The sequence below is a fragment of the Azolla caroliniana genome, unplaced genomic scaffold, assembly GCF_043228905.1.
Source record: "Azolla caroliniana isolate FFs.n. ecotype wild unplaced genomic scaffold, voAzoCaro1.0.p SCAF_12, whole genome shotgun sequence".
In the NCBI taxonomy this organism is placed as follows: domain Eukaryota; kingdom Viridiplantae; phylum Streptophyta; class Polypodiopsida; order Salviniales; family Salviniaceae; genus Azolla; species Azolla caroliniana.
In genome coordinates, this window is record NW_028230447.1 from 2,402,220 (window position 1) to 2,428,646 (window position 26,427).

At 37.4% G+C, this 26,427-nt stretch overlaps 2 protein-coding genes and 1 long non-coding RNA gene across 3 annotated transcripts; 2 read left to right on the forward strand and 1 right to left on the reverse strand.

Annotated features, from left to right (window-relative positions):
- The first annotated feature begins 5,851 nt into the window (after window positions 1-5,851).
- On the forward strand, window positions 5,852-6,943 carry LOC147856809 (uncharacterized). The gene is made up of 2 exons (XR_015530634.1): window positions 5,852-6,547; window positions 6,639-6,943. It is a non-coding gene; the product is annotated as an uncharacterized LOC147856809 (long non-coding RNA).
- A 3,251-nt stretch (window positions 6,944-10,194) lies between these two features.
- LOC147856810 (transglycosylase) lies at window positions 10,195-22,127 on the forward strand. The gene is made up of 13 exons (XM_087328717.1): window positions 10,195-10,302; window positions 12,341-12,561; window positions 15,452-15,502; window positions 16,997-17,127; window positions 17,204-17,320; window positions 18,404-18,526; window positions 18,825-18,907; window positions 19,183-19,352; window positions 20,157-20,210; window positions 20,955-21,064; window positions 21,346-21,459; window positions 21,545-21,673; window positions 21,904-22,127. The coding sequence occupies exons 2-13, from the start codon at window positions 12,385-12,387 to the stop codon at window positions 21,926-21,928; spliced, it is 1,284 nt and encodes a 427-aa protein (XP_087184843.1). The 5' UTR covers window positions 10,195-10,302; window positions 12,341-12,384; the 3' UTR covers window positions 21,929-22,127.
- A 1,241-nt stretch (window positions 22,128-23,368) lies between these two features.
- On the reverse strand, window positions 23,369-26,150 carry NDHO (NAD(P)H:plastoquinone dehydrogenase complex subunit O). Its single transcript, XM_087328056.1, has 7 exons — window positions 25,993-26,150; window positions 25,764-25,884; window positions 25,431-25,486; window positions 24,441-24,506; window positions 24,305-24,346; window positions 23,783-23,842; window positions 23,369-23,543 (listed from the first exon to the last, which is right to left on the reverse strand). The coding sequence occupies exons 1-7, from the start codon at window positions 26,083-26,085 to the stop codon at window positions 23,514-23,516; spliced, it is 468 nt and encodes a 155-aa protein (XP_087184182.1). The 5' UTR covers window positions 26,086-26,150; the 3' UTR covers window positions 23,369-23,513.
- Window positions 26,151-26,427: the final 277 nt, after the last annotated feature.

Genomic DNA, 26,427 nt, shown 5'->3' on the forward strand with positions numbered 1-26,427 from the left:
CCTTTCCTCCGATGACCAAGTCGTCCACATATAGGATGATGATGATCAAGCTATCCGACTCATTTCGGATGTACAGAGAAGTATCGGATTTTGACATCCGAAATCTGACTTGATGAAGATACTGCATGATCTTCGAATGCCAAGCACGCGGTGCTTGTTTGACGTCGTAGAGTGGCTTCTTGAGTCGGCATACGACGTGCGGATGCTTATGCGATTCGAATCCGGGTGGTTGCATAATGTACACCTCTTCTTCTAACTCTCCTTGAAGGAAAGCATTTTTCACGTCCATCTGGTTGAGGTGTCATCCCTTCGCTGCGACGAGTGCAATTATTGTCCGTACAGTTGTCATCTTTGCCACTGGGGCAAAGGTTTCTTCGTAGTTTATGCCATGCATTTGCGCGTAGCCTTTCGCAACAAGTCGTGCTTTAAAGCGATTTACGGATCCATCGGCATTGTATTTTACTTTGTATATCCATCTGCAGCCAATCACTTTCTTATTCGGGGGGAGAGGAATGACATCCCATGTCTCATTTTTGCATAAAGTTTCCATCTCCTCATTCATCCCGTCGACCCATCGCGGATCCTTTGCGGCTTCGGAAAGCGTATTGACGCTACTTTCATCATAAAAGCGTAGTGATACGCCATGTACTCGTCGTAGCCGTAGCGGTTTATGGGGTTCTTTTCACGTGTGGATCGGTGTAGCTCTCGATCCGTGGGGAGTATAACTTTCTTCGCTCCATCTATGCGGATGTCAAGATCTTCAAATTCATTGTCAAGATAGTGAAGCATCTCGGTCTCTTCCTGATCTTCATATTCCCGCATTTTCGCCTTCCCTTTGTCCAACTTCGGACTTGGCCAAGATGTGCTTTCATCGCTCGGTGGCTCTGATGGCCCACTCAGTTGTGTCGAAATTGGGTTGTCTTCTAACATCTGTGTGAGCCGATCCTCAGCTTCTATTTCTATTTCAGTGTCATCCGTGTCGAGCGAGGTTGGAGTCAAAGTATTCTCCGGTGCGTACCAGGATGCGTATTCGTCGAAGATTACGTCTCGACGTGTTCGAACCTTACGGGTAGATGGGTTGTAGCATTTGACAATACCCCTTCTGTTTGAGTGAGTATCCTACGTGGATACATTTCTCCGACTGACGGTCAAGCTTCTACCACGTATCGTCGGGAATATGTACATAGGCGATAGAACCGAAAATGCGGACATGTGACAAGTCCGACTTCTTTTCGAAGAATTTCTCATGTGGAGTTATATCGTGTACTCTCGAGGTTGTGCACCTGTTTATGAGATATACGGTCATATTTTCCGCTTCAACCCAATATGATTTCGGCAGGTTCTTCTCGTTCATCATGGCTCATGCGACTTCTACTACATGGCGATTTTTACGCTTTGCTACGTCGTTTTGCTGAGGCATGTGTCGACACGAGAACTCTCGTCGAATTCCTTCTTTTCGGAGATACGTTGTAAATATTCTTTGCCTCCATCTGATCAAAGACAACGTACATGCCGATCCATAGTTTTTTCAACTTCGGCTTCAAATGTCTGGAAGTGCCTGAACACTTCACTCTTATGCTTCCTCGGATAGATCCAGGTGTTCCTGGAGAAGTCATCGATGAACGTGACATACTATCGGCATGTGCCGAATGTTGATGTATGAGTTGGTCCCCACACATCTGAATGTACGACATCCAGGATTCCTTTGTTGACATTCTGCTCTTTAGGGAATGGGTGACGGCGTTGCTTTCCGAACTGACATGCTTCGCATACGCCTGTAATCTCCTTTGTCGTAAAGTTCGGGAGTCCGATTACGACTCCTTTCGATTGCATGTTTTGTAGTTTCTGGAGATTAATGTGGCCAATTCTCTTGTGTCACAGTTTTAAGTCGGTTTCGACTTTCTGGCCCTTTGTGTACATGGCCGACTTTACCTCGCTCGATTTGAGGATGAACATACGGCCTTCTCGTCGGCCGTGAGCTACGACTTGATCGCCTTTTTCGATGAAGCATCTGTTATTATTGAAGCGTACTTGCATTCCTTGTTCGACAAATTGGCTGACTCAGACCAGGTTTTTCGTGATGGTGGGGACATGCAACACGTTCTTGAGGTAGGTCTGTTTGTCGTCGTTTACGAATGGGACGTTCCCGATATGTTGTATGGGGTGAGTCGTGTCATCTCCTATTTCGACGTATCCGAGACGTTCGGGCTTCCAAAGTTCCCGAAACCAATCTTCATGGGACGTCATGTGATTGGATGCTCCTTAATCGACAAACCATACGTTGCTCGGAGTGGAAGCGGTAGTTGACGCAAGTGCAGACATTGAGTGCACTTCGTGCTTCATTATGAACATTCCGCCGTAGTCGGAGTTCGCGGCGTAATTTGTTAGTTTTCGGCATTGCTCTCGCTTCTTCTTCCAATACTCCTCTTCGTAGTGGCCGGGTTTTCCGTAGTACCCGCACTCAACTGGGTTCCTACGGTTGCTCGGTCCGGCGTGATGACTCCCCCTTCCACCGAACTCTCTGGGGCCATTTTTGTCCGCTTGCCATTGGTGGGAATTACGATTGATTGTGTCGACCTTGCCCGTATTGGCCTCTCCTGCCGCGACCGTATCCTCTTCCTCCATCGAAGTTCGAATATAGCATCTATCCTTCGTGTGCGTTGTTCCTTTGTCGCACGTGATTTTCTTCAACCAACAATAATGATTGGAGATAAAAAAGGAGGGAGGATTCTCTCTCGTGAGAACGACCGATCTTATTGTGCCAAATCGCGGTGCTAAGCCACCGAGGCATATCTGCACCATTTCTTCGTCGTCAATGCTGACATTGATCGATCCAAGGGCATCGCACAACTCCTTAATCTTTAAGGTGTAGTTGCCAATTGACATGTCCCTTTGTTGAAGATTGTTCAGTTCCTGTCGAAGTTAGAGCTTTCATGCGGCAGTATTGGCTGTGAAAATCTTCTTGAGGTTTTCCCACGCCTGCTTCAACGTTTTTGCCTCTCGAATGTAACCAAGCATGTGATCATGAACACATGATGCAAGGCAATACAGCACACGGCTTGCGGCATGCTCCCAAACGGGATAGTCAGCGTGTGTTGGGTTGGGGTGTGATTCGTGAGCTCCTTCGATGTAGCTCCAGTAGCCTTGTCCGACAATATATTGATGCATCTTGTATTCCCGAGATGCAAAATTCATTTTGTCGAGCTTCTTGGTAGGAAGAGCGCTTCCCATTTGAGTATTCATGGTGATTTCTTCTCTGTCGATGGACCGGTTCTGTTGATCGTCGGCATGCAGCACAACACAGTCGAAAATGCTTGATCATGCAACCACACGCTCTGATACCATGTAACGAGAAGAGGAGGCAAGAGTGGTTGTAATGCAACGAAAGATGAGTGAGTGAGTGAGTGTGTGTGTGTGTGTGTGTGTGTGTGTGTGTGTGTATGACGAGAGAGAGAGAGAGAGAGAGAGAGAGAGAGCTATGAGGATTGAGGTAGACAAACTGTATATTGCAAAATTAAATCAAAGCATAAGACATCCAACAACAACTAAGTTACAATGCGTTGGTTTATATACCAACTAAGCTAGGGCAAGTGCCCTTTCTACTATTTACAAAACTAGCCCAACATGTCCATGAGCTAGTGTGAAACCTATCTATGGGAAGTTGAGTTCGATTCTCAACTGTTTCAAATTGTATATGGATGTGTCATTGTAGTATTTTGATGAGTATTCCCGCATGTCACACAGGTGACCCGAGTCCGCTCCCCAACAATGGCATGAAATTATCGCATTGCACCCTTTATCCTCCATCTAGAACATTGCTTCCATACCAAATAGTTCATGTTCTACTAGTACTCGATATGAGATGGTTGTTGGGGCAATGATTAGGAAGCTTGTTGATTGTACATATATTTTTCATTGAAACTTTTTGGCAGTTAAAGAATTACACTTTATAACGACGCGAATGTATTCATCATATTCAAGTTTTCTTTCTAGACATTGTTAACTTGCAAGTTCACTCCCTACATTCCTCTTAGAATCACAAGTGTCGAATTGAATATTTAATTGTAGAATTCATGAACTTTGAGAGCTATTAATCGATTCACACATACTAATTAAGATTGTTTTACTTTTGGTCCCACACATCATATGTCACCTTCGAGGATGATAATAAAATGTGATTTTAGGATATGGACTTCCCTACATCCTTCAATGTCACATGTTTTTTGCCCACAATAAATTTACCCAATGTTTGTCATTGCCATGCTAACCTTTGGATTGTTTGTTGAGTTATGAGTTATTTCCCAAAACCAGTCACAGTTGATTTGGAACATCATTAGTCTCACCCGATTGATTATAATAACATCAACATCTTTGAATATTTCCTCGTTAATCTTGAAGGACTACCCTATATGTTTGTTTTTACATGATCGACAAACTTTCGGAAAATTGTGCTCCACAAAAGTGATAGCACAAACATTGTTCTATGCATATCGATGTGTATCAAATCCAATGACTTCACATGAGCCTCCACATGTACCTTGTAGATGCCCTTTGTCTTATCTCTAAGAATGTGCCTCTTGTAGAATTTTAAATTGGTGGAAGATAAAGTTGGTAAGACACCCTAATGCTCTAACACGTTCATTTTGCTCCCTAACATATGGCCTAATCAACCATGTCAATGTAGTCTTTGACTAGTCCATCACTATAAACAAGTAGTCTCGAGAAGATAATGTCTTATAAAAATTATTATGTGAATTGTTTTCTCCTTACAATGACAAAATTCCTCTTCAAGATGTTGAAAATTCACTTGGTATGGAGATCGACCGACTTGTAGGAGTCACTTTGTCTGCACAAAGGAAAATGTAGAACTTAATCCAGTACTAATCACTTCCCATCAAATAGCTCCAAAGATAACGAGTCTATATGTTAAGTACCTCACATTTGTGAGAGTCTTGGAACCAAGTAATGATAATTAATTGGCCCAATGTTCAAATCCATTGATCATGTGTATGATGACACTCCTCCATTAGATGAGGTTGTTAACTGTGTAAAATTCCTTGCTAGTTACCTTCGTATGGTGGATATATCTACCATAGTTTTTTAGACTAGTAATGATTTAGGGCTTTGTAATGCATACAATAGAAATTGTGAATTGGAATGTTGAAATTGCCGAATTTGTCAATTGGAATGTAGAAATTGTCGAAATTTGTCTCGATTGTAGAAATTGTTAATTGGAGTTAGCCCAAGAAGGCAATCGGAAGAGGTTAGTAATCATGTAAAATGCCTTGCTAATTACCTCGGTAGGGTGGATCTAGCTACCATAATAGATTTTTCTGAACAGTAATTATTTAGGGATTTGTAATGAATACTTGTAGAGATTGTTAATTGGAACGTTGAAATTGTAGAAATTGTCAATAGGAATGTAGAAATTGTAGAAAATTATAAATCCGAGTGTAGAAATCGTCAATTGGAATTAGCCAAAGAAGGCAATCGGAAGAGGTTGTTATCCTTGGTAAAATTCCTTGCTGATTACATACTATACCGTAGCATTTTAGAATAGTAATGATTTAGGGCTTTGTAATGAATCCCGCAGAGATTGTCAAATTGGAATGTCCAAATTGTAGAAGTTGTCAAATCGGAATGTAGAAATTGTCAATTGGAACGTTAAAATTGTGTCAATTTGGAATGTAGAAATTTGTCAATTGGAATTATTCCAAGAATGGCAATTGGAATTAGCCCGAGAAAGGCAATTGGAATTAGCCCAAGAAAGGCAGAGCAGACGCGTGTAAGGAAGGAATCAAGAGTCTTCTTCACTAGAAGAACGTATATATATATGTACAGATCGGATCAATCAATCAGTCAATCAATAATCAGTAGTGGTGGTAAATAGTAATCTGCAGTATAACAAACAGTAAAAAAGCACCAAATTGGAACAACTGAAGATCAAGTTGGAACCAATCTGTAACTACTAATTTCTTACTCATCCTTCTTCTCGAGTTAGATTTATAGATTTAGAAACTAATCTATCTTATATATTCTCCTGCAATCTTACGCTACTTGTAAAGATCGATCGACTCGAGTTATATTTCTAGATTTAGAAGGTTTACTACTACTAATCTCTCTTATATATTCTCCTGCAAATTTACGCTACTTGTAAAGATCGATCGACACGACACCGGCAGACAATACATTGCATAGATTTCAATAGAATTTAGTCAGGACACACACATCTTCGCTATTGTATCAATACATACAGTCATGAAGCTCGTGATGTCTGCTAATCTGATGATGGTGCTCCTGATCCTCCTCCTGGGTCTGCATATGATGAGCGTGATGGATGGCCCTGCAAGTGGCGGTTTCACTGGAGGGGTGGAGGCGGCACGACCTGTTGCTCCATGGACAAGAAGCATCATGGACAGCGGCCATGGCGACATGGAGGAGCTTTCCCTCGGAGAGCAGGAGAAGGTGATGGCTCTGAGCGAGAACATGGACAGCGCCAACAGGGAGCTCATGGCCACTGATCCTTACTACCACCATTGGTAGAAAGCTCCAAAAAATCTGTCAATCCTATGTGTGCCTGTTGACCACATATATGATTAATCCTATTGTGTCCATGGTGACCGCATATATGATTATACAGATTGCAAAAATCTGTCAATCCTATGTGTGCCTGTTGACCACATATATGATTAATCCTATGTGTCCATGTTGACCACATATATGATTATACAGATTGCAGAGTATACATGATTATACAGATTGCAGAGTATTATCTAAATCATCCAGACTATGCTTGGAATATTATATGCAGATTATTATTAATCTATTGGCTAATTTCTGTCAATCCAACAAGAACTCATGACACCCTTCTGTCTGTCTCTAGTCTTCAAGTCCATATTATTAATCTTTTGTTCATTTGTTTCCCCATATCATCAACCTTTTGTTCATTTGTTTCCATTTCCTTTGAATTCCAGAATTATATATTGGAATCTTTCTTTTTTTCTGAATACCAAGCTTATATGGAAACATGGTCTGTCATGTCTTAAGTGTAATCTTGTATGAATCTGTGCCACATATATAGCCTCCAGTTATATAATCCTACATGCAATAATTACGATTCCAATTCGTTGCTTCCCTCATAATGCAGCCTTGAGATTTGTCAATTGCTTCCTTCAGTTAGATTGCACGGTAAATTCATGTCTGCCAATCAAACACACAATTATTCAGACCCGGATTCATGCCGATACCATATGTTAAACCTATCTTATTGTCAATCGCTTCCTTCAGTCATATTGCAAGGTAAATTCATGTCTGCTGGGTAAACACACAATCTTCAGAATCGGATTCACAGACCGAGTATGCACATCTAGAATTGCAGCAAATTAGCTTCTACGCAAAATGTTATATTATCGTTGCAATCTGATGAGGATTACCTGCAAGACCCAGTTATATACATATGCAGAAGCAGACCCTTTCTATCAAGGCCTTTCTTTGTGTTATATGTATATGCTTCTATACTTAGGGTTATCTCTAACTAGCTAGTAGTGCAGATCCATGCATTCACAATTTCACACAATAGGCTCAACCTCTTCATTGCATTAATAAATATAGTTACCATGATACATTGCGATCTATCTATTTTAAGAATGACTATTTTTTCTAAGAATGGATATTTTTTCGGCATGTTTTCGAACATTATAAGAACGAATAACGAATATTTTTACGGCATGTTAATATATGATCTATTATGTATCGTATTCTTTTTCGGAAATGCAACAATGGTGCGCGAAGCAAGGTGAGTGTTGCTAGTTCGCTAGCAAGCTAGATTTGCTCAAACACCTGGTCCATGCTCCACCATTGAAATATGCTCCACCATTGAAATAATACTTATGCATTCTTAAACCCTTGATTTGATTAGTTTATAGAGGGTGGTGCACCAAGGTAAAGAGGCATATGATGCATAGGGAACTCATGGAGAAATTTGTACCTAGAATAGAGCAAGGTCTATACAAAAGAAAAGGGTGGAACCAAGGAAAGACAAGACCCACGATCCACGATTGAAGCAAGTCTTTGCAAATAAGGGATGCGTAGGTGTAAGAATCTAATTAACGCCAAATCAAATTAGTGATAAGATATAAAGAAGAAAGGGTGCTAGACCACCCAACACCCCCTAACTAAGGTGCGACATAAATACGAGCCCCCCCCCCCCCCTAGTGTCTCATACTATCGAGTTCGAACATGGATTGTATATTGGTTTTGAAGAAGGTGGCACATGTGTATGAAGTTAGATCTTTGCAACACTATTAGGAGTCCCAATCAAAATAAGAAAGATGACCCCCGTCATAGTTAACCTTCTAATTTCTTATATAGGCTCTTCTAATTTCTTATATAGGCTCAAAACGCTAGGCCCTTGTATGCTTCGTACTTGGTTGTTTTATTCAAAGTGGCCAAGTGATGGAACGTTATAAAGTTCTCTTCCACTGTAATATTTATCTCAATCTTCACCCTTCAATCCTTATGAATTAGCCACACCTAGCCTTGAGGTTAGAGAACTATTATAATTATGCTCGTGCCATTCAATAACAATGGAATTATTGTTAGAAACCAAGAGCTCTTTGAAATGACAAACATGAACACCGTGATGAACTTTGATGCTAGCTAGAAAGTTCAAGTGATCAACAAACGAACCAATGCGCTTATGAACGGTCCACAATAACACAAACTCTTAGCTAATTTAGTAGACTTTCCCATAGACAACTTTCGTCATGAGGCACCACGTAAAAACAGTTTTTGTCTAGGAAAAAATGCACGAGGTTGGTGTTGGTGATAAGCATAAAAGCGGGCTTTGTCCTAATAAATTATTATATTGTTACGAGTTATATGCACTTTTTAGATGAAATTGCTTACAGAATTAAGATGATGACTAGATTTTGATCAACGAGAATCTATATAGGTAGGTGTGAGCATAGAAAGGATATTTAAAATGTAGAAGAACACATGTGTCACTAGCTGTCATAGTGCAATTAATGATAATGCTCTCCACGACAGTAAGTGTTATGCATAATTAGTTCCACAGATGTTGTTGCGCTAACCATGGTAAACTCGGAAAAGATTACAACACGATTTCATGACTATCAAATGATCATAAACTTTAAAATGTTGTTGTAGTATAGGATTTATGACTATTTTAATCCAATGAGATTCCATGGAACTAGATGCAACCAAAGAAATGATATTTGTAATCAAAGGGAGGCACATTTCACTAGCATTTGAGCCACTAATGAAATTATTCAAGATTGTGCATGGATAAACTTGGCTTCTTCTTTATTATGACACTTAGACTAAATTTTAAGAGTCTATTACTAATCAATAGACAAAAATAAAGTAAAAAGAAGGAAAATAGATGGGATAGAATAACCTGTTCCACCTGACCACCCTCGAGTTATGATCTAGACATAACCAACCTACCACCGACATCCCATACTGCTGGATATTAGGATGACTAATACCTTGGAAGAGATAAACACGATTGTCGTGACTTAAGCCTAGCCCGCACCACCGGTGTCTAAGACAACGACCTTCTGACGTAATGTCCTTATGGGGGTAGCTAAGCCTCGCATTTATACCTTTTCTTAGGCCCCTTGAATAGATGTGCCTTTCTAAAAGGCCCTCCATTCATTGGTTGTCCAAATCATGATAGTGCATGCACCTATCATTCCTTCAATCCAATCACATTAGTACTCTTTTTAACATTAGTCAACATACCCTTCACTTATGTAAATATTTGTGACCTACCCTCACATACGTTATGTGTACATAACAGTTAGTGATTCGAGCTACAATGATGCAGAGGAATGATATGGAAGTTTGCGATTGAACTAATTACCCAAAGGGCTGGTTAAGATTACAACTAAATTTTAACGATGATTGTTCACTTTCTTATAGAAGACTTCCTCATATACCTAATTAAAACACTAGATGTATATAGGGAAGGCATAATTACCAAAATAGGCCCTAAATACAGTAGTACTGCTAAAATAAGCTATGATTTATTCCTTAAATTTGTAGGCCTATTTTTGTAAATAAGTTTCTCCCGCTCTTTTGTTTATTTCTTTCACGTTTTATTTCTTTGCTTTTTTGTTGCTTCTATCTTCTTCTTCTTTTATTTAATTTAATTTATTTTGTTTCTGCCGGAAGAATTTCTGCTTCTTCACCTTCTGCTTCGCGAAATTCTTCCTTCTCCATAGCTTTTCTGCTTCGGCTTGTTCTTGGAGCATTTAGTTTCGCTCTCTTACTTTCCAGGTACGTTTCTATCCCCGGTTTCAGAATCCGTTTTCTTTTATTCGTGTTGTTTCTCTTTTCTTAGGTTTTCTTATCTCTTTCAATGAAAACGCGTTTCCTGTTTTTCTCTTATTTGATTCTCTGGATTTGGATTTGTTTTTGCTTTTGCGGTTTTTTCGTTTGTTTTGAGAGCTGAAGAAATAATTTGGTGATTGAACCTCAGTGCAAACTGCATTTCCTTTTCTTTGTTATTCTATTAGATCTGTCAACTTGTTAACAAAGAATAGTCTTTTAATTCTATTGATGTCTGTGCGAGATCTGTCAAATTATAACGAAAGAAAACACGTTTTTAAATTTTCATTGGCTCTGTCGTGATGATCTTTATGAGTTGAGATAGATCAACTGGTTAATTCTAATTGCATTGATTCTGCGGTGATCTATGTCAAATGCAAAGGTAAAACTGGATTTACATTATAATCATTATAATCTTGTGATTTGTCAGCTTTAAAGATGAAGTAGTTCTAGAATCTCGCTGTTTTTTGGTGTATGATATGTCTATTGTAGACATCATCTGGTTTTAAATCACATTGTGCTTTTGTTTTTCCGATTGTCTGATTTTTACTGTATATAAGCTTTCACAAAGACATTTTATCTCACAAAAATCTGGTTTTATTTATGTGGAAGACATATAATCTAGTTCTTTGTGGAGAAATACATAAATTTCACAAAACTTCTGTTGTTTATGGAGAAACATACATATCACTAAGTCTAGAAGAAACATACACATTTTTCACGAAAATCTAGCTTTATATGGAAAAATAATCATTTTCAGATTGTTCTGATATTGAATATTTCAGTAGAGAGGCCGAAACAAAAATTATAAGTCATTGTTGCAAGGATTTCCATAGATGCTGCTGTAGCTCTGTGTAAACTTGTATTTATTAAAAAAGTCCACTTGCATTTGTTGAAAAAAATGCTTAATTTACTATAACTTTGGAATCACCTTCAAACTTTGGAATTGAATAGGTGAACATACCTCTAAGTCATGATAAAACCTTCAAATATTGAAATATGAGTTAAATATTTTTAGCAAATTTAGATGAAGGTACATTAGGACCTATGGTTTGCAAAAACCAGAATATAGTGCAGTATTACTTAATTGGAAGTCCACATACCTTTTAATGATTCAAAATATTGAAATATTAGTTAATAAAGAACATTATAAATTAAAGGTTTAAGTTTAGGTTTATTAGCGTTGTTTTCCAACAGTCTTGTATAACCCTCTTTATACCTTCTAGTAGTGAGGCATGCTTTTTTTCTTTACATAACTTGGTCCACAACTTAGTTTTCTATCAGATGATGATAGTTGGAGCTATTCTCTGCTTCACTATAAATCATTTGATTGTTGTATTTAATGGTTTTGGTTTAGTTTAAACCCAAAAGTTAAGCAGATTTAGGAGAAGTCCCATATTTTTGGGAAAATTTAGTTAAATTATTGGCTGAATTTATGCACGAATAATAGGAAATTACAATGAAATAGCACAAATTTATATGATTATCTTGGATTTTTTCTCCATAGTGCCTTACATACATTTTGTATCAGGGAAAATAAAAAGTTGAACCTGTGTTCTTGTGAATGAGGGCACCTTTCTCAGGAACACTGGACATGCATTTGCATCACATAAGAAAAAAGTATTTGAGAAATTGAACATGGAGAACTTGTAGCATCACATAAGAAAAAATTGTTTGAGAAATTGAACATGGAGAACTTGTATTCTGGTACTTTTCAAAATTTTGATCTGATGATCTTCCATCACTTCTTAGTTTGGAAATTGACTTGAACAATTAAATATATTCAACCAATGTATGTAGGAATGATCAATGTTAGAATGCCACATTTCATCTCAAACATCGTGGATATGATAAATGTGAAATCATCCACTGTGAGTTACTAAGGTTTTCTTGCATATAGTCTCATGATTGTGTGCTTGTATTTTATTCCTGTAACTTCCATTTTTGCTCTTTGCCAAAAAGGTTATTCTTTTTTTGTGGGTTGTAGTTTTCTCAAGCAGTCAAAGAGTGTGGAATGTAAATTATCAAAGAATGGCTCCCAGCATGAAGTATTGGGATGATTGGGTGGATGCTGAAGATATGGAGTCAATGTGGGGTGATCCGGCAGTTTGTGCAGAATGGATTGCTGCTGGAGAAAAGCAAGGGCATAAAGTACATATTTCACGGAATTCCGGTGGAAAGCCTTATGTTACCCAGACAGAGATGAGGGTATTTATATTATACTTATGTTGCTATAAATTTTACTGTTTTTAACAAGATGGTGACAAAGAAATATGAAAATTATGTCACCACATCTATCTGTTCTAATGTTGTTTGAAGGTGGATTTTGGTTATTAGTCAAATAAGATCTAAGCATAGGTTTTATCTGAGGGGACTGCAAAGCATACATAGTATAGAATGGCTGAAGCACGCATATTACTTTCTGAGGTTGTACAGACCTGAAGTAAAGCATAGGTTACCTTAGAAAATCAAGCAACGAAATATACAACTAAAAATAGCAACTTTACTCTCCGGAGGGACTACAAAGACATCTAAATGCCTTAAAACTATTTTGTACAGACAAAAGTTTGTGATAAACATAGATAAAACTAAAGTGATGGTGTTTAACACCACTCAAGCATGGACAAGATCAGAACCAGAATTCTTCTCTGGAGAGAAAAAGGTGGAATACACATGCCCTTGCCCTAGGAGTAACATTTACATGGCCTAGCTTCTCCTTACGGGAAGCTGCTTGTGCCCAACTTTCTCATGCATATGCAGCCTTTGGTGCTCTTGATAGACAATGTGCACATTTTCAGTTCCAAGAGCCACGAACTAAGCTGCAGTTATTTGATACACTTGTCACACCAACTCTTCTCTATGGAGTAGAAACGTGGGGACTGAGTCTTAACAAAGCAAATCATTTGAAAGATGTAGAGAGACCTTTAGTGTCAATGATTGCCCGCATGATAAGGAGCAAAGCATTGGTGCTCCATGAGATGACCGAGGCATTGTTCCGATTAGTGACTTGTATCCAATTTCTTTGGGAGCTTCCTAAACAAAGGTACCCAAGGTCGGTACTTATTTTATCAAGATAACTGGCTGAAAATGGAGACATTCATTGTTGGTATGCTGAAATGCAGCAATGGCTCGGGCCACATGGCATAAGCATAAATGCACTACCCCTGTTCCAATATAGGTTGGACTGTCCCCATCTAAACATGTCCAAAGTGGAAAAGAATAGAGTGATCCGAACTGATATTATTAACTTGGAAAACAAGATAACATGGATCAGCCCCAAAATATCACTTGGTATGGATATAGCTCAGGACAAGACACGTTTTAGACACATTGGAGGATAGATTCATCATCAAGTCACCTTATATGGACATACATCTATCCGATGTGTTGCACAGTGTGATTGAGGTAGGTAGATATACACAAATACCTCTAGAAGAAAGAGTTTGCCAATTGTGTCATTAGAGTGGAATATGAAGAACACTATGCTTGACACTATAGTGTCTTTTATGAAATAAGAGGGAGATAGCATTGCCTCTTTAAACATGACTTTGACCCACTACGCAAGGTAATGGAATATGAGGACCAACTGTGCCAAGGACTTTTCTTGTTGGAACTCAAGAGACACATGGACAAGTTGTTGAAGGACTATAGTACAACCACACAAGCTCATCTAGAAAGAACAATCACAACTTTCTTTAGCCCTATCACTCATACTAATGCTACAAGCCAATCAAGGGCCACACAAATGGGCTCCCCACCAAGACATAACAAAGGGGTTACAATAGATCGGGCAATAGCAATTTGTCGAGCACGTAGGCCCTGACCCCAGAGACCATGACCTCACCACCCTTGTCATTGATAGATAAAGGCCAATATCTCCCCCCATCACAGGCGCTTCCCTCGCTTTGGAGACCTCTCCATTCTGGATCGACCTATGCTAGAGATCTGTTGAAGACAAAGTTATAATATATCTAACTTGAGAATCTTACATGTGCCGATAACCAGATTCTTTTGTCTCTTTTTATCTTATTTACTTTCATATTTACTTAGTAATATTTATTTTATTTTGATTCGTTGTTCTCAAAGACAACATAGCACTTAAGATGTAATCTCTTGTTTGGTCTTATAGGCCATTTTTGTGAGAAAAGCGGTTAATAGCAGCAGCGGAACAGTTTTTAGAACCAAATAGACACAGCCAAGCTGTGAGAAGGCTGTTAGACAGCAGTAGAAAAAATGGTTGCAAAGAGTAGAGACACATCCAAAGAGTAGAGCTTGTTTGTAAGTAGCAACATAGTAAAAGTCTTTACAAAAGAGGCTGGTATAGTCTATTTATACAAAAATGGGGAAAGTGGGTGAAATGGTTGTTTGGTAGTTAAGTGACTCTTGATAGGTACAATAAACTACGAATAAGAGGGAATATAATATCTTGGAAAAAGTGGAAGAGAGAAGGCATTTAAAGCGTTGTAGATTCTAGAGAGAGAAGGCATTTAAAGAGTTGCAGATTCTAGAGAGAAGAAGAATCTAGGAAGAGAGAGAATGTAGAACATAGATAATAAAGATGAAAGAGAGTGCAGGTCTGGAGCTGCCACCCTCCAACAATTTTGGCCTCTTAAAAGACATTATATATCTTTCTTTCTTTTTCCATTAAGTTTCTTAGCTTCAATTTTCTTTGTTGGATCTTGCAATATCAATCACTGTGAACAGCAAAGATGCACGGAACAATTCAGTGTCTAACCAACTGAATTTACATTATTTATCGGAATATATTAGTATAATAAGCGTACATGGACAAAAACCTCTGATGTACAAGCTACATCGTATCCAGCACAAAGAGGGTTTCAAACTAGCAGCATAATAGATATATTGCTATTTTAGTGTATTACATTTGCTAGTTAGTGTTCAAAACGAAGATCAAAACTGATTTACAAATTACTTGTCTTTTTATGTATGTGCTTTTTGAGTTGCTTATTCCATTCTCCATCACAGACAGTAGTCCATATCTAACACAGTTCCTTTTCCTCGTTCTTCATATATGTGAGTTGCAACTTTATATTCTTATGGGTTGACTGATTTCTTCTTGGGTTTGTTTACCATGCAGGCTATGGCAACAATCATCATCGATAGGCATTTCAATGGCAAGTTAGATCCTGTAAGATTTTCCACTCTTGCGATCCTTTCTCCCTGCATACAGAATGACATGAATGATAAGTGTACATAGTAGTTGGAACAACATTTATGATGATTTAGCTTCACATGAAATAGTATGTGTCCAAATGCATATGTCATGAATATTGAGAATAAAATGGGGGGATCAATAGGATGAAAAAGCATGTGAATACTAGTACTTTAATTTTATCTATTCTCTGCAATACCACACTATATGGGGATCATGATTAGCAGATATCCTATTGGTATAGCTTGTCAATGGTTTTTGTCTCCCTGCAAATGGCATTCCTCTCCTCCTATGCCATTTCATGCAATGGCTCCTCTACGGGGATTGTCTTCTAATTTTTTTTTTAATGTCTCATAGGACCTTAATTTCCACATAATTTCGATTTCACACTTGCATCAAGATTGAAGTTACTGTCCCACCTTCTTACATATGACACAGAACTGTTGGGCTGACCTGGGATATGTCAATCTGAAAATTCAAGGCTTATGTCAAACATCTGGATAAGAACCCACGTGATCTTTAACTTCAAATGATACAAGCTAAATGCACGCATAATGGAAATATGATTAAAACACACGACGAGGAACACTGAATTGGTCACATCTGCAAAATCACCACTTCCTATACATATACAGTAACTTGTGGCTACCCACTTAGTATTCTCATTTACTAGACTACTTGGATTCACTTATTTAGGGCATGTTTCTTTGAATATACGTTACATTGGGTATCTACACAAAAGCTCTACCATTTGTGCAAACATATCAACACTGAATCTATTCCACATTTTTTATGGTATTCTAAAGATATCAGGGATTTGTTGCATTTCTGCAAAAATGGACTTACTGTTTTAAATGTCGCTTTCCATTCCTCAAAGTTAAAAAAGTTCTTTTATATTTGTTACATGTAACACCATTTATGGGTCTAGATATGAGGCATTGATTCTTGATACTTCTGATGTTAGATTGAACTCTGCACATCAAAGACAGTTTCAACAACTGCTCTTTGATTGTGGTAGGGTAAATGAGATTGCATCTGTGAGAAATATGTTTCCATGTATATTACCTTGAGCAGGCTGTTGGGGTGATCTATAATACTGACTGTTAATTGAAACGGGACACGTTTTAAGTAGCTCTCAATGTATACCCCTACATCATTGAAATGGTTTCTTGTAGATGTATAGCTGAATGTCACTATTACTGCACAGTGGGATGTGTACTGTTTTAGGATATAGGTGTTCATGTCAAAACATGGCATTCTTTGGCTGTGTTTTATGAGCTGCTCGTAAGGTCTCTGTATGTTTAAAGGTGGTGAACCAGTTTGTGTTATGAAAATAAAAATGCTCGCAGGCGATGTTAGATTTTTCATATTTATGTGCATGCTATTCCTATTAGCTCAGTAAAGTCAACTCCTTCTGGAGAACTGCCTACACAACGACGTCTGTCATAATGTATAAAGTTCCTTCTGCAGGTTATGATCTGTGCTATAGCAGAAATTGAAAGTGATCGCCAACCTCTGGCCTATCGTTTTGAGCCCAAACTTAAGGAAGCAAGCACTGGATTAATGCAAATGTTGCAGTCTACTGCTGAATGGCTTGCTAGGTAATGACATTGAAGTTAAAGAAAACCTGTGGTAGACATTTCCAAAATTTGAGATCTCAAACCATGTTCATTGCAGGGACATGGGCTACAAACATTACACTGTTGATTGGTCATCATCAATGTTATATAGGCCATTTGTGAGTGTGTATTTTGCTGCGGCATTCTTGAAATGGCTTTCTACATATAAAAGAGAGTATGTATTCCAATCCTTTGGACACCAGACTCATTATGAAAACCAGAAATCATGTCAAATTAGTCTTATGAATTAATAGGTTCCAAAGATTTTCATTTTGTGAAAGATACCTGAAGTGATAAGTTAAACTTCCTATTCCTGAAACCACCATATATAATATTAACATCTGTGCCCTAGGGCTGATGGATCAGCTGGCTCTGTAGTCATAAGTTGTACCTGAGAGTGCTATTTGAGGTGGAAGTGATAGGAGGAATGATTTTATGTAATGCTATCTGCAATCAGTACAAGTATGAGATGCATGTGTGTGGCTTTGTTTGGGCTGACTTTTTCCAAATGGCCAAATGCTCCTAAGCAGACCTCTCTGATTATGTAGTGATTGCAGGAGATTCCACCATCATAGACAAGGAAGAAGATCCTGTCTTTGGAGGATTGTGGATGATGCCTTGTACTAGGGATAGACAAATGAATAGGGGGATGCAAACTGGCCAATGCCAGGCTTGTGAAGCAAGGGAGTTTTTGAAATAAGTTAGCACTTGTTTTGGAAATTTCTTGTTGTAATAGAATTCCCTTTTTACTTTATATAATTCAATATTATTCTCTCTACTTCTTTCTCCATCCACATCCAGATCTGAGAAGTTTACTGATTCTTGCATATGTTCAATACAAATGAGAATGCTCCCAGGAAGAGGCCGCCGAAAATGTAGTTATTGCAGAAGATTTGAATATTGTTGTGAAGGAAGAATATTTTACAGAGGCTGGTGGACCATGTCTTTCATACTTGGGATAGACAAATGAGAATGCTCCCAAAAAGAGGCCGCTGAAAATGTAGTTATTGGAGAAGCTTTGAATATTGTTGTGGAGGAAGAAGATTTTACAGAGGCTGGTGAACGATGTCTTTCATGCTTGGGATGGACAATTGAATAGGTGGGATACAAGCTGTCCCAAGTGAAGCTCAAACCCAGACCCAGTGACACCTGCATAACGGGCTTTTTCTTAAATTGGACTAGAGATGCTTAAGTATGTCATTAAAAGGAATATGTGGTATTTGACTAAGCCATATTATTATGATTTTCCATATATCAGGCCTAGGAGTGAAGAATTTATGATTCGATCCTACAATGGTGGTCCAAAACAGGCAAACAGCAAATCGACTCAAAAATACTGGAATAAATATCTGACTGCAAAGCAAAGTATACTTAGTCTCAGGTAACTATGGTCAAGTCAAGGCAGTAGCATACATTTATCCATTCTATATCAGTGACATGGTGAAATTTGAGTCCCTCGCGTGAGGAAAACAACAGGTTAGAAATATAAACAATATGGGAAGCCAATTACATGACCATTTGTATGTTCTTACCACACGTTTAGTATTAATTACATTTTTTATTCTAGGGTGCTTATTGATCAATTCTTACTTTTGTGCTTGTCCATTTGACGTGTCTTTTGTAACTTAATCAAAATGTTTAGGAGATTTTGAGTTTTTTTTTGTTTCTTTATGCTACAGTTCAAGTTCACAAAATGAACCAGATGTAAAGCAGAATCCTTCATCAAAAGGTGGCAACAAAGATAATGTTAAGGCTTCCTCAAGTAGGTGATGGGGAATCAAAGTTTGATGAGTGAAGCATGATACCATGTAGTTTGTCTAATGTCATGAAAAGAAGCTGTAGGTCTTAACTGTGATGCATGTTGGAATGAAAATGTTTTGCAATTTCATGGTTTTAGAGGTGGTTTTGATCTTTATATCTTTTTCCAGTATCGATATCATTGTGTATTTTCCATCATTAAATCATATTTCTTGATCTCTGGTGCTCTATTTTCGTTCTTGATCTCTAATATAATGATATATTGTATGAATGCTGCAGGTAAAAAATGGATATACTGGGATGAGAAAGTGTCTGCTGCAGATATGGACAGATTGTGGATGCAGAATGAAGTCAAAGAGGAGTGGCTAAAGTCTGGAGAGAGTGTAGGAAAAGTGCGTTTTGCCCGTGATTCTGATTTGAGACCCTATTTGACACGCATAGAACTCAAGGTAAATATATCTCCAGAAATTTGCTTTTCAATATCTGTCTTTGTTTTGCCAATATGTCACATTACGTAGTAAAGTTATTCATGCAGGACAAGATTGTCCTAGTTGTAGTCTTTAAGGTGAATCCTTGACAAAATTAAATTACGTCCTGAATTTAGTAGTTTGCAAGCAAGATTTGTATTGATTATTTGTAAACAAGACTGGAATTAACAATTCATGCTTGCCCATGAACCTGAATAAAGTGGTTCATGAATTTGTAAATATACCATTTTTTTGGCAAGATAAATTGATCTTCACATCAAATGAAACTAAAATGAATAGTCATCCAACCAAAATGTCTTAGATTAGAAAATTCAAAGATGTTTCCCAAGGACCATTTTTGTTTTAGAAGTTCAACATCCAGGTTGGCCCAAGATAGAACATTCATATTTGGTCTCCCTTTTAGCACTTTGTTCAGCATGCAGTAAAAATTGTGCACCACTAGTTTTGACTTATATTTTTTAACAGCTGGTTCTGTCTGTTTTATTGACTCGTTCTAAAAATAGGCCCTCGTACCTCATTTTCATTGTGAAGTTTTATAGACATGAAGCCTTTCTAGCTTTTAGACGTCAAGCCATGTCTGATGTCATTATACAATAACTCAGTCAAGCTGCAGAATTTTAAGGTGCTGTAATTATAAACATTAAGCAAATGCTTTGATATTATATTTTTTTATTATATATTTTTTCTTGTAGGTTAGTTTTGTAAAGATATGTTACGGTATGATAGACTTTTAATATAAACAATTGATTTATTTACTTTGTGAAGGCTGTTGCAGATCTAACTCTGTCACGTCATTTTAATGGTGGAAGGCTAAATGCGGTAAGTTCTTGTATATTTATTCTCCAGTCTTTCATAATATCCACTGTCTATGGCATATTTACATATACGTCCGTTTATGTTTCTTTTGGGCTATCTTGGCTGTGTACAAGAATTTTTGTTTCCTGGAATGGCTCTATTGATTTCTTTGCATTTCAAAATGTGGTATGCTACCAAATAAGTTTGCCATTTGGTTCTTGTTTGTGAATGAGAATTCTAACTTGCACCTTGCCTTCTCATGCTCTCAAAAGATGAGCTGCATGAGAGGGGAAAACTACTCGTCCGACAGTTCATTTTTTCTTTTCCTGTTGTTTAATGTTTAGTTTTGAATGTATTTAGTGGATGTTGGGATGTGATAAATAGTCAATTATTTTATAGCTTAGATGTATGCTTGGGCATCAGAATCGGAATAGGAATGACATAGGTCTCTGTTGCTATTGAAATAATGATCACATATAAATATTTAGCTTGTTAACTCTTCAACCCCATCATGGAAAACAACACAGCCTAGGTCTTATTTACACTTGCGAAAATCCCATGTATTGTAGCAAGCAAAAGTGTTCATAGCATCCATGAATTCATGTTAAAATGATAAAATATCTTTTTAAATACCTCTATGCATGACTGATCATTATTAGAATGTATCATTTGAAAATGCTGAGGTTAGGTATGTTGTGTGAGAATGAACAATTCTCACTTTAATTCAAGCTCTTCTTGCACTTAGAAATTGTTAAAACTTATGCACAGGGAATGCTTTGCGCTGTGGCTGAAATTTGCAGTAAACGACTTCTATATGGGCAGGATTATCCAAATGGCATTTTGCATGTAGCTCTTCCAACAGCTCAATGGTTGCATGAGTAAGTTGCAATGCACTTTGGTTTCTTCATCCTGATAATTTTCAAATATTAGTTGATGCCAGTTAGAAAAAGATTATGTTGATAACAGCTGCTCTATACAATTATATATTATTATGTGCATAAGGTCAGGTAGCTAGATTAAGGACCTTCCTTCTCAGGCAATGCTTATGGTGTGGTTCTAGAACCTTTTTATTTTCTAACAAACACTTTTGGATACAAAGCATATATTGTTCAGTGTATAGTGTACTTATGATGGTGAGTCTGTTCTAATATTTAAATAGCACCCTTGGATACAAAGCGTATGCTGTTCACTCTATAGAGGATATGTCTAGACCATTCGTGTCAATGTATTTTGCAGCTGCTTATATGACTTGGTTATCAACGTTTGAGGGCAGGTAAGTGAGTTCCATTCTTATTTTAGTCTGCAAAATAAAATAAAATCAATGAAGCATATCTAACCAGCTTTTTGTTTTTCAATAGACAAAGGAATGATCAGTTCATTGTGAGGGCATATTTAGTTGGACCTCAACATGTAAATAGTGAGATGGCTGGACCTTGTTGGTTGAAATATTTAGAAGCTTTGACACACTATCAACAGCAAAGAGAGAGGTAAGGCATTGCAAACTCCTCTATATGAGAGCATATGATATTTGTGTCCATCATGCATGATATAATTCTTAGAAAGATGTGTAGCTCTTCAGGTTCAAGTCATTAATTTGATGCCCATTCACTTTGTGAAATTTTCATCTTTTTTTCATAATTCTATTTCCTCAAATAGTTACAATTTGTCTCATTTTAAAGAGATGCCTATGAATTTGACATTCAACTCAAATGTTCAGGAAATCGTCTTGCAGTATAATGTAGTAGATACAGTGTTGATAAATCAAGGGTGAATCATGGATAATGAATCCTAAGGGAATCAGACCGCAGAGTTGTCCAATCTTTTTGCCCTAATTTGGGCTGGATGATCATTAAAAGCTTGTAATCCTCAATTCATTGTAACTGCGAGGATAATATTAATCAATTACTCGCACTTTCACACTAATCTAGAGTCTTGTAATTACATGTGAAGCATACCAACTTCAATATTGCTAATCAGAGATTTGAATATTCTTATTATAGTCTATAGATATAGAGCTTGACATTTCTATGTATGCAGCCCACATTACTGTGGACTCACATCTTTAATTATCCTGATGAAGCTTTATTCCTCTGTATTCCTCATCAAATTTATTCTTCATCAATGCGGGCTAAATGGTGTCAAATGTTCTTGGAAATCAATGTTGGCTTCTTTCCACTTTATGTTGGATGGGCTTAAACCCTAAAGCGCAAATCTTTCTTACTTGTGAGGCTAAATGCTGGAGACCTTGGATCTTTCAAACTGGAACTCTTGAATTGAACATCTTGACAACCACCCAACTAATCATGACATCAAATAATACAATTTAATGTGTTCATACTGCAAAGATGATAAAATCTCATTACGAAGAACATTGGCTTGGTTGCATCTGCAAAATCAAGGCACCAAACTTGCGAAATGTTCATCATTATCATCAACTTGCTTTTCACATTTTTTTATTGCACTGCTGTTGGAACTGAATTTGGTTCCCTGCTACTTTCTGTGATTATGACTTAAAAAACACCTTGATTGCATTTTTTATGTGTATATTGGGGAGTACATAGTTAACCTCAGTCAATGTAGAGGTAGTCTGGGACGTTTAGGTGCACAATAGAATACAAAGCAACAATAGTCTAACATCAATGTTTGTCATAATCATCAAGTTATTTTAGAAGCATTGAGCCACACTGTAGGAGTAAAAATCAACTCAAAGCTTGAATCAGACCTCTTGAATGAGAAGAAGGAACTGTAGGACAGACCGCATTCTTTCCAGGTGAAAAAAGGTTAGGCCAAGGTAGGGGATTTGTAGACACACATAGGTCTGGATTGTTTCATAGGCTAGACATGTGAATGTTCATATAAACCAATATTCAGGTCAATATCAGAAAAGTATGCTGGCACATATAAATGACCAAGACATTATATGTGAGGAATGCCTTTTACTGAAGTATAAGAGAACATTTTCAGATACACCTACGCATGAAAGCCCAACAAAATTCTTGCCATGCTATTCTTGTGATAATAGTGTAGTGATGTGCATCATCTGCTTCATTGCAAGCGAAGAAACACCCAAATCGCAAAATCAATATCTTTATATTCAGCAATTTACTTTATGAACATTTTGCTTTCAAAGATATGGAGATGAGAACACCTCCAAAGTCATGCTTTGGGGCAACCCAAAAAAATTTATGAACATTAGATTACATGGAAGGCTTGAAACTCTCATGTTTGTTGCCTCGTTCACGTTAGATAGAATACAGATTAACAAGAGAATCCGGCTTCATGAATAACCACAATCCATCATCCCTATAATACATCAACATCTTGTTTTCATGTTCTTTTGTAGGAAAGTTTGGTTGACTGCATAAAAAGTAGAGCACAAAAAAAATTAGCCATTGAAGGTAAGTTTCTAATCTGTCAAAAAGTATTTCCTTTTCTTGAAACTACAAAGGTTCACTTTAATGACAAAACCACCTGTAAGTTAACACCAATGAAATAACAAGCAGAAAAACACCAGAACACCCAAGATTTTCTTTTTATTTCTTCAATTAACCCTGAAGTTCTCCCAATATCATATATGGGAAGTAATCCATATTTACCTTGATAAGCATGTATGTAGGAAGCCAAGCAGGAGACGTTGGAATTCCGGCCCAGCTTATCTGTAATCCATGAATGTTCCTCTTAACTTAACGTGTGGACACCCAAAACCTATGCAAATTTTTTAATTAATAAAACACATTGACTATAATACACGCCAGAAATCATATAAGGGTCGTCACTGTTTATGAGAAACGGATACGAATTTACCAAGCAGCCTGAAAAAATATCTGTCTAAATACTACTCTAGCTTTATCGAGTATTCTGAAAATAATATCTATCCAAATTTAACGAGTAATTGGAAAAAACATCCATCTAACTTTGGATTTAACTTTCACAAGGAATCGGAAAACAATATCTGTACAAATGTCTATAAAAACTCAAATTCCAGCTAGGACTAATATCACCATAAAGCACAGACATATGGTGGCAAAATTATACAAGAACTTGTTTTCCGTGCTGACAATTAGAATGGTTTTAATTCTGAATGTCAGCGAGCATACGCAAAAAAAAATGAATATTACCAGTGCATATTCACCAGTTTCAAACACGCGAACATCCAAAATCTGTAAAAGAATTGTATGTCTTTAATGTCAAGGACTTATCTCTCAAAGGTACGTGAAAATGAAATGATGATTATAGCAAATTAAAAAAAGATACCTCCCCTCGATCTTCATAAATATAATCAATACCCGTGTAATAGACAGGGTGTCCTACTGCCAAGTACTGTACTTAGAAGAAAAAAAAAAACATCCAGTCAAGATCAAGTCCAAGTTATACACATTTATTTAAGTGATCACACTCGTAATACCAGATGTTCCTTTTAATTTCACATTAAAAGAGTCTAACACCAAAAAATTCACACAGCAGATCTGTCATGCAATTTATGCGTGTGCACATGAGTGAACAATCTCCATGGTATATAATGCTTTTGAATGAATATAATTTACATGTCCATTGATACATTAGCAGAATGTTTGCCTACAGTAGGTAATTATACATGCATATCCATGGGTACAGATATATGCATTGTTGTACAGAGAGATATACTATCCATTAATATTTACATTCATATGCAGGTAATGTATTTGTATAGACTATGCATCATCAATGTACAATGAAATGTGCACAATCCATTCACATTCATGTGCTAGTATGCATTATCCTAGTCCCACCCAAAAACATTCATCTACAATAAAAAATGCATTGACCTAGCCTATCTGTTCCCATTTATATTCATTCGCTACAATGCATTTTTACATGCCACCCATACACAAATCCAAATCTGCAATGCAATTTTGCAATACAAGCTTATATATCTAATATATCTACATTCGTGCATCTGCACAGGTTTAAAGGTCACCCTTAATGAATGATCATTACCATTTCATTCTTCTCCATGTGACATCGAGAAGTTTAGATGAGGTACAGACATACAAGCATAAAACTTTAGCACTAGATACATCCCCATTCTTGAATGCTTAAATATCTTATATGATTATGATATATGATATTCAAATCTTACAAGCTATTTGAATCAGTAGATAAATACTCATTCATGAACGTTCATATTTCATGAGAAAAAAACTCTCTTAAATTTGACATGATATATATATATATATATATATATGCACTAGTTTATTCCATTACCTCAACACTGTTGAGGTACTTCTCCTTATCCACTCTGACTATTTCTCCTTTCTTCACTGCAGGGATTGGAACACTTCAGAATGCTTAAGCATTACAAAATAAAATTTCACATATTTAAAGCACCAAAATGCCCCGTCTTTCTGGATAATTTGCCAGAATATCCATCTATTGCAGTAGTAGTAGTTGTTGTTGTCGTTGTTTTCTTAATTTTTAATTAGGAAGGGTATCCTGCTAATTGTTATTTGAGAGCTCAATCTTTTAAACATTACAAGAGGATCACAGCTTCTCTTTTCTGTGCCAGATTAGGGTTTGGCAAGGATCAGAAGAACATACTTGTTAATACTTGTTTTTTCGGAGGAGGGGGAGGAGATGGAGTCGGAGTTGGAGTTGGAGCTGAAGCTGGAGATGGAGATTCAGCAGATGATGCACAGACATTCAAGCGATGGCGTGTGGTCTGTAACAAATGGGTTAAATGAAAGGAAGGTTAGGTCTAAATGGAAAGACTGACCCCCAAATTTCTGTGTTGATGAAAAGGGGGGGGGGGGGGGGGGGGCATACATACCTGGAGAGGAGAGGCGTGAAGGGTGGAAGAGGAGAGGAGAGGAGGGTGAGAGAGGAGGAGAGGAGTAGACGAGAGGAGGGATGAAATCGCCATAGCCTCTCTTTCTTGTGATTTGTGATGCAGGTGCAGGTGCAGGTGCAGGGCAGCAGGGGAAGCACAGAGGAGAATTGATATGTATATGTTACATGTATGTATGTATGTATGTATGTATGTATGTATGTATGTATGTATGTATGTATGTATGTATGTCATGTAATGTAACATTGTAATGTATGTATGTATGTATGTATGTATGTCATGTAATGTAACATTGTAATGTATGTATGTATGTCAGTCATGTCATGTCATGTCATGTATTTCATGCATACCTCTAGCCATACTTCCCATTCGTGACATACACATATGTACATGAATATTCGTATGGGAGCCTCAGAG

Excerpts from the sequence above, each read along its gene's own strand:
- LOC147856810 (XM_087328717.1), top strand. The coding sequence starts at position 12,385 with ATGGCTCCCAGCATGAAGTATTGGGATGATTGGGTGGATGCTGAAGAT. Across the intron at positions 17,128-17,203 it reads ACTGCTGAATGGCTTGCTAG|GGACATGGGCTACAAACATT; the intron begins GTAATGACATTG and ends TGTTCATTGCAG. Across the intron at positions 21,065-21,345 it reads ACAGCTCAATGGTTGCATGA|CACCCTTGGATACAAAGCGT; the intron begins GTAAGTTGCAAT and ends ATATTTAAATAG.
- NDHO (XM_087328056.1), bottom strand. The coding sequence starts at position 26,085 with ATGGCGATTTCATCCCTCCTCTCGTCTACTCCTCTCCTCCTCTCTCAC. Across the intron at positions 23,843-24,304 it reads AAACTGGTGAATATGCACTG|ATAAGCTGGGCCGGAATTCC; the intron begins GTAATATTCATT and ends CATGGATTACAG. Across the intron at positions 23,544-23,782 it reads CTACATACATGCTTATCAAG|TCAACCAAACTTTCCTACAA; the intron begins GTAAATATGGAT and ends CTTTTTATGCAG.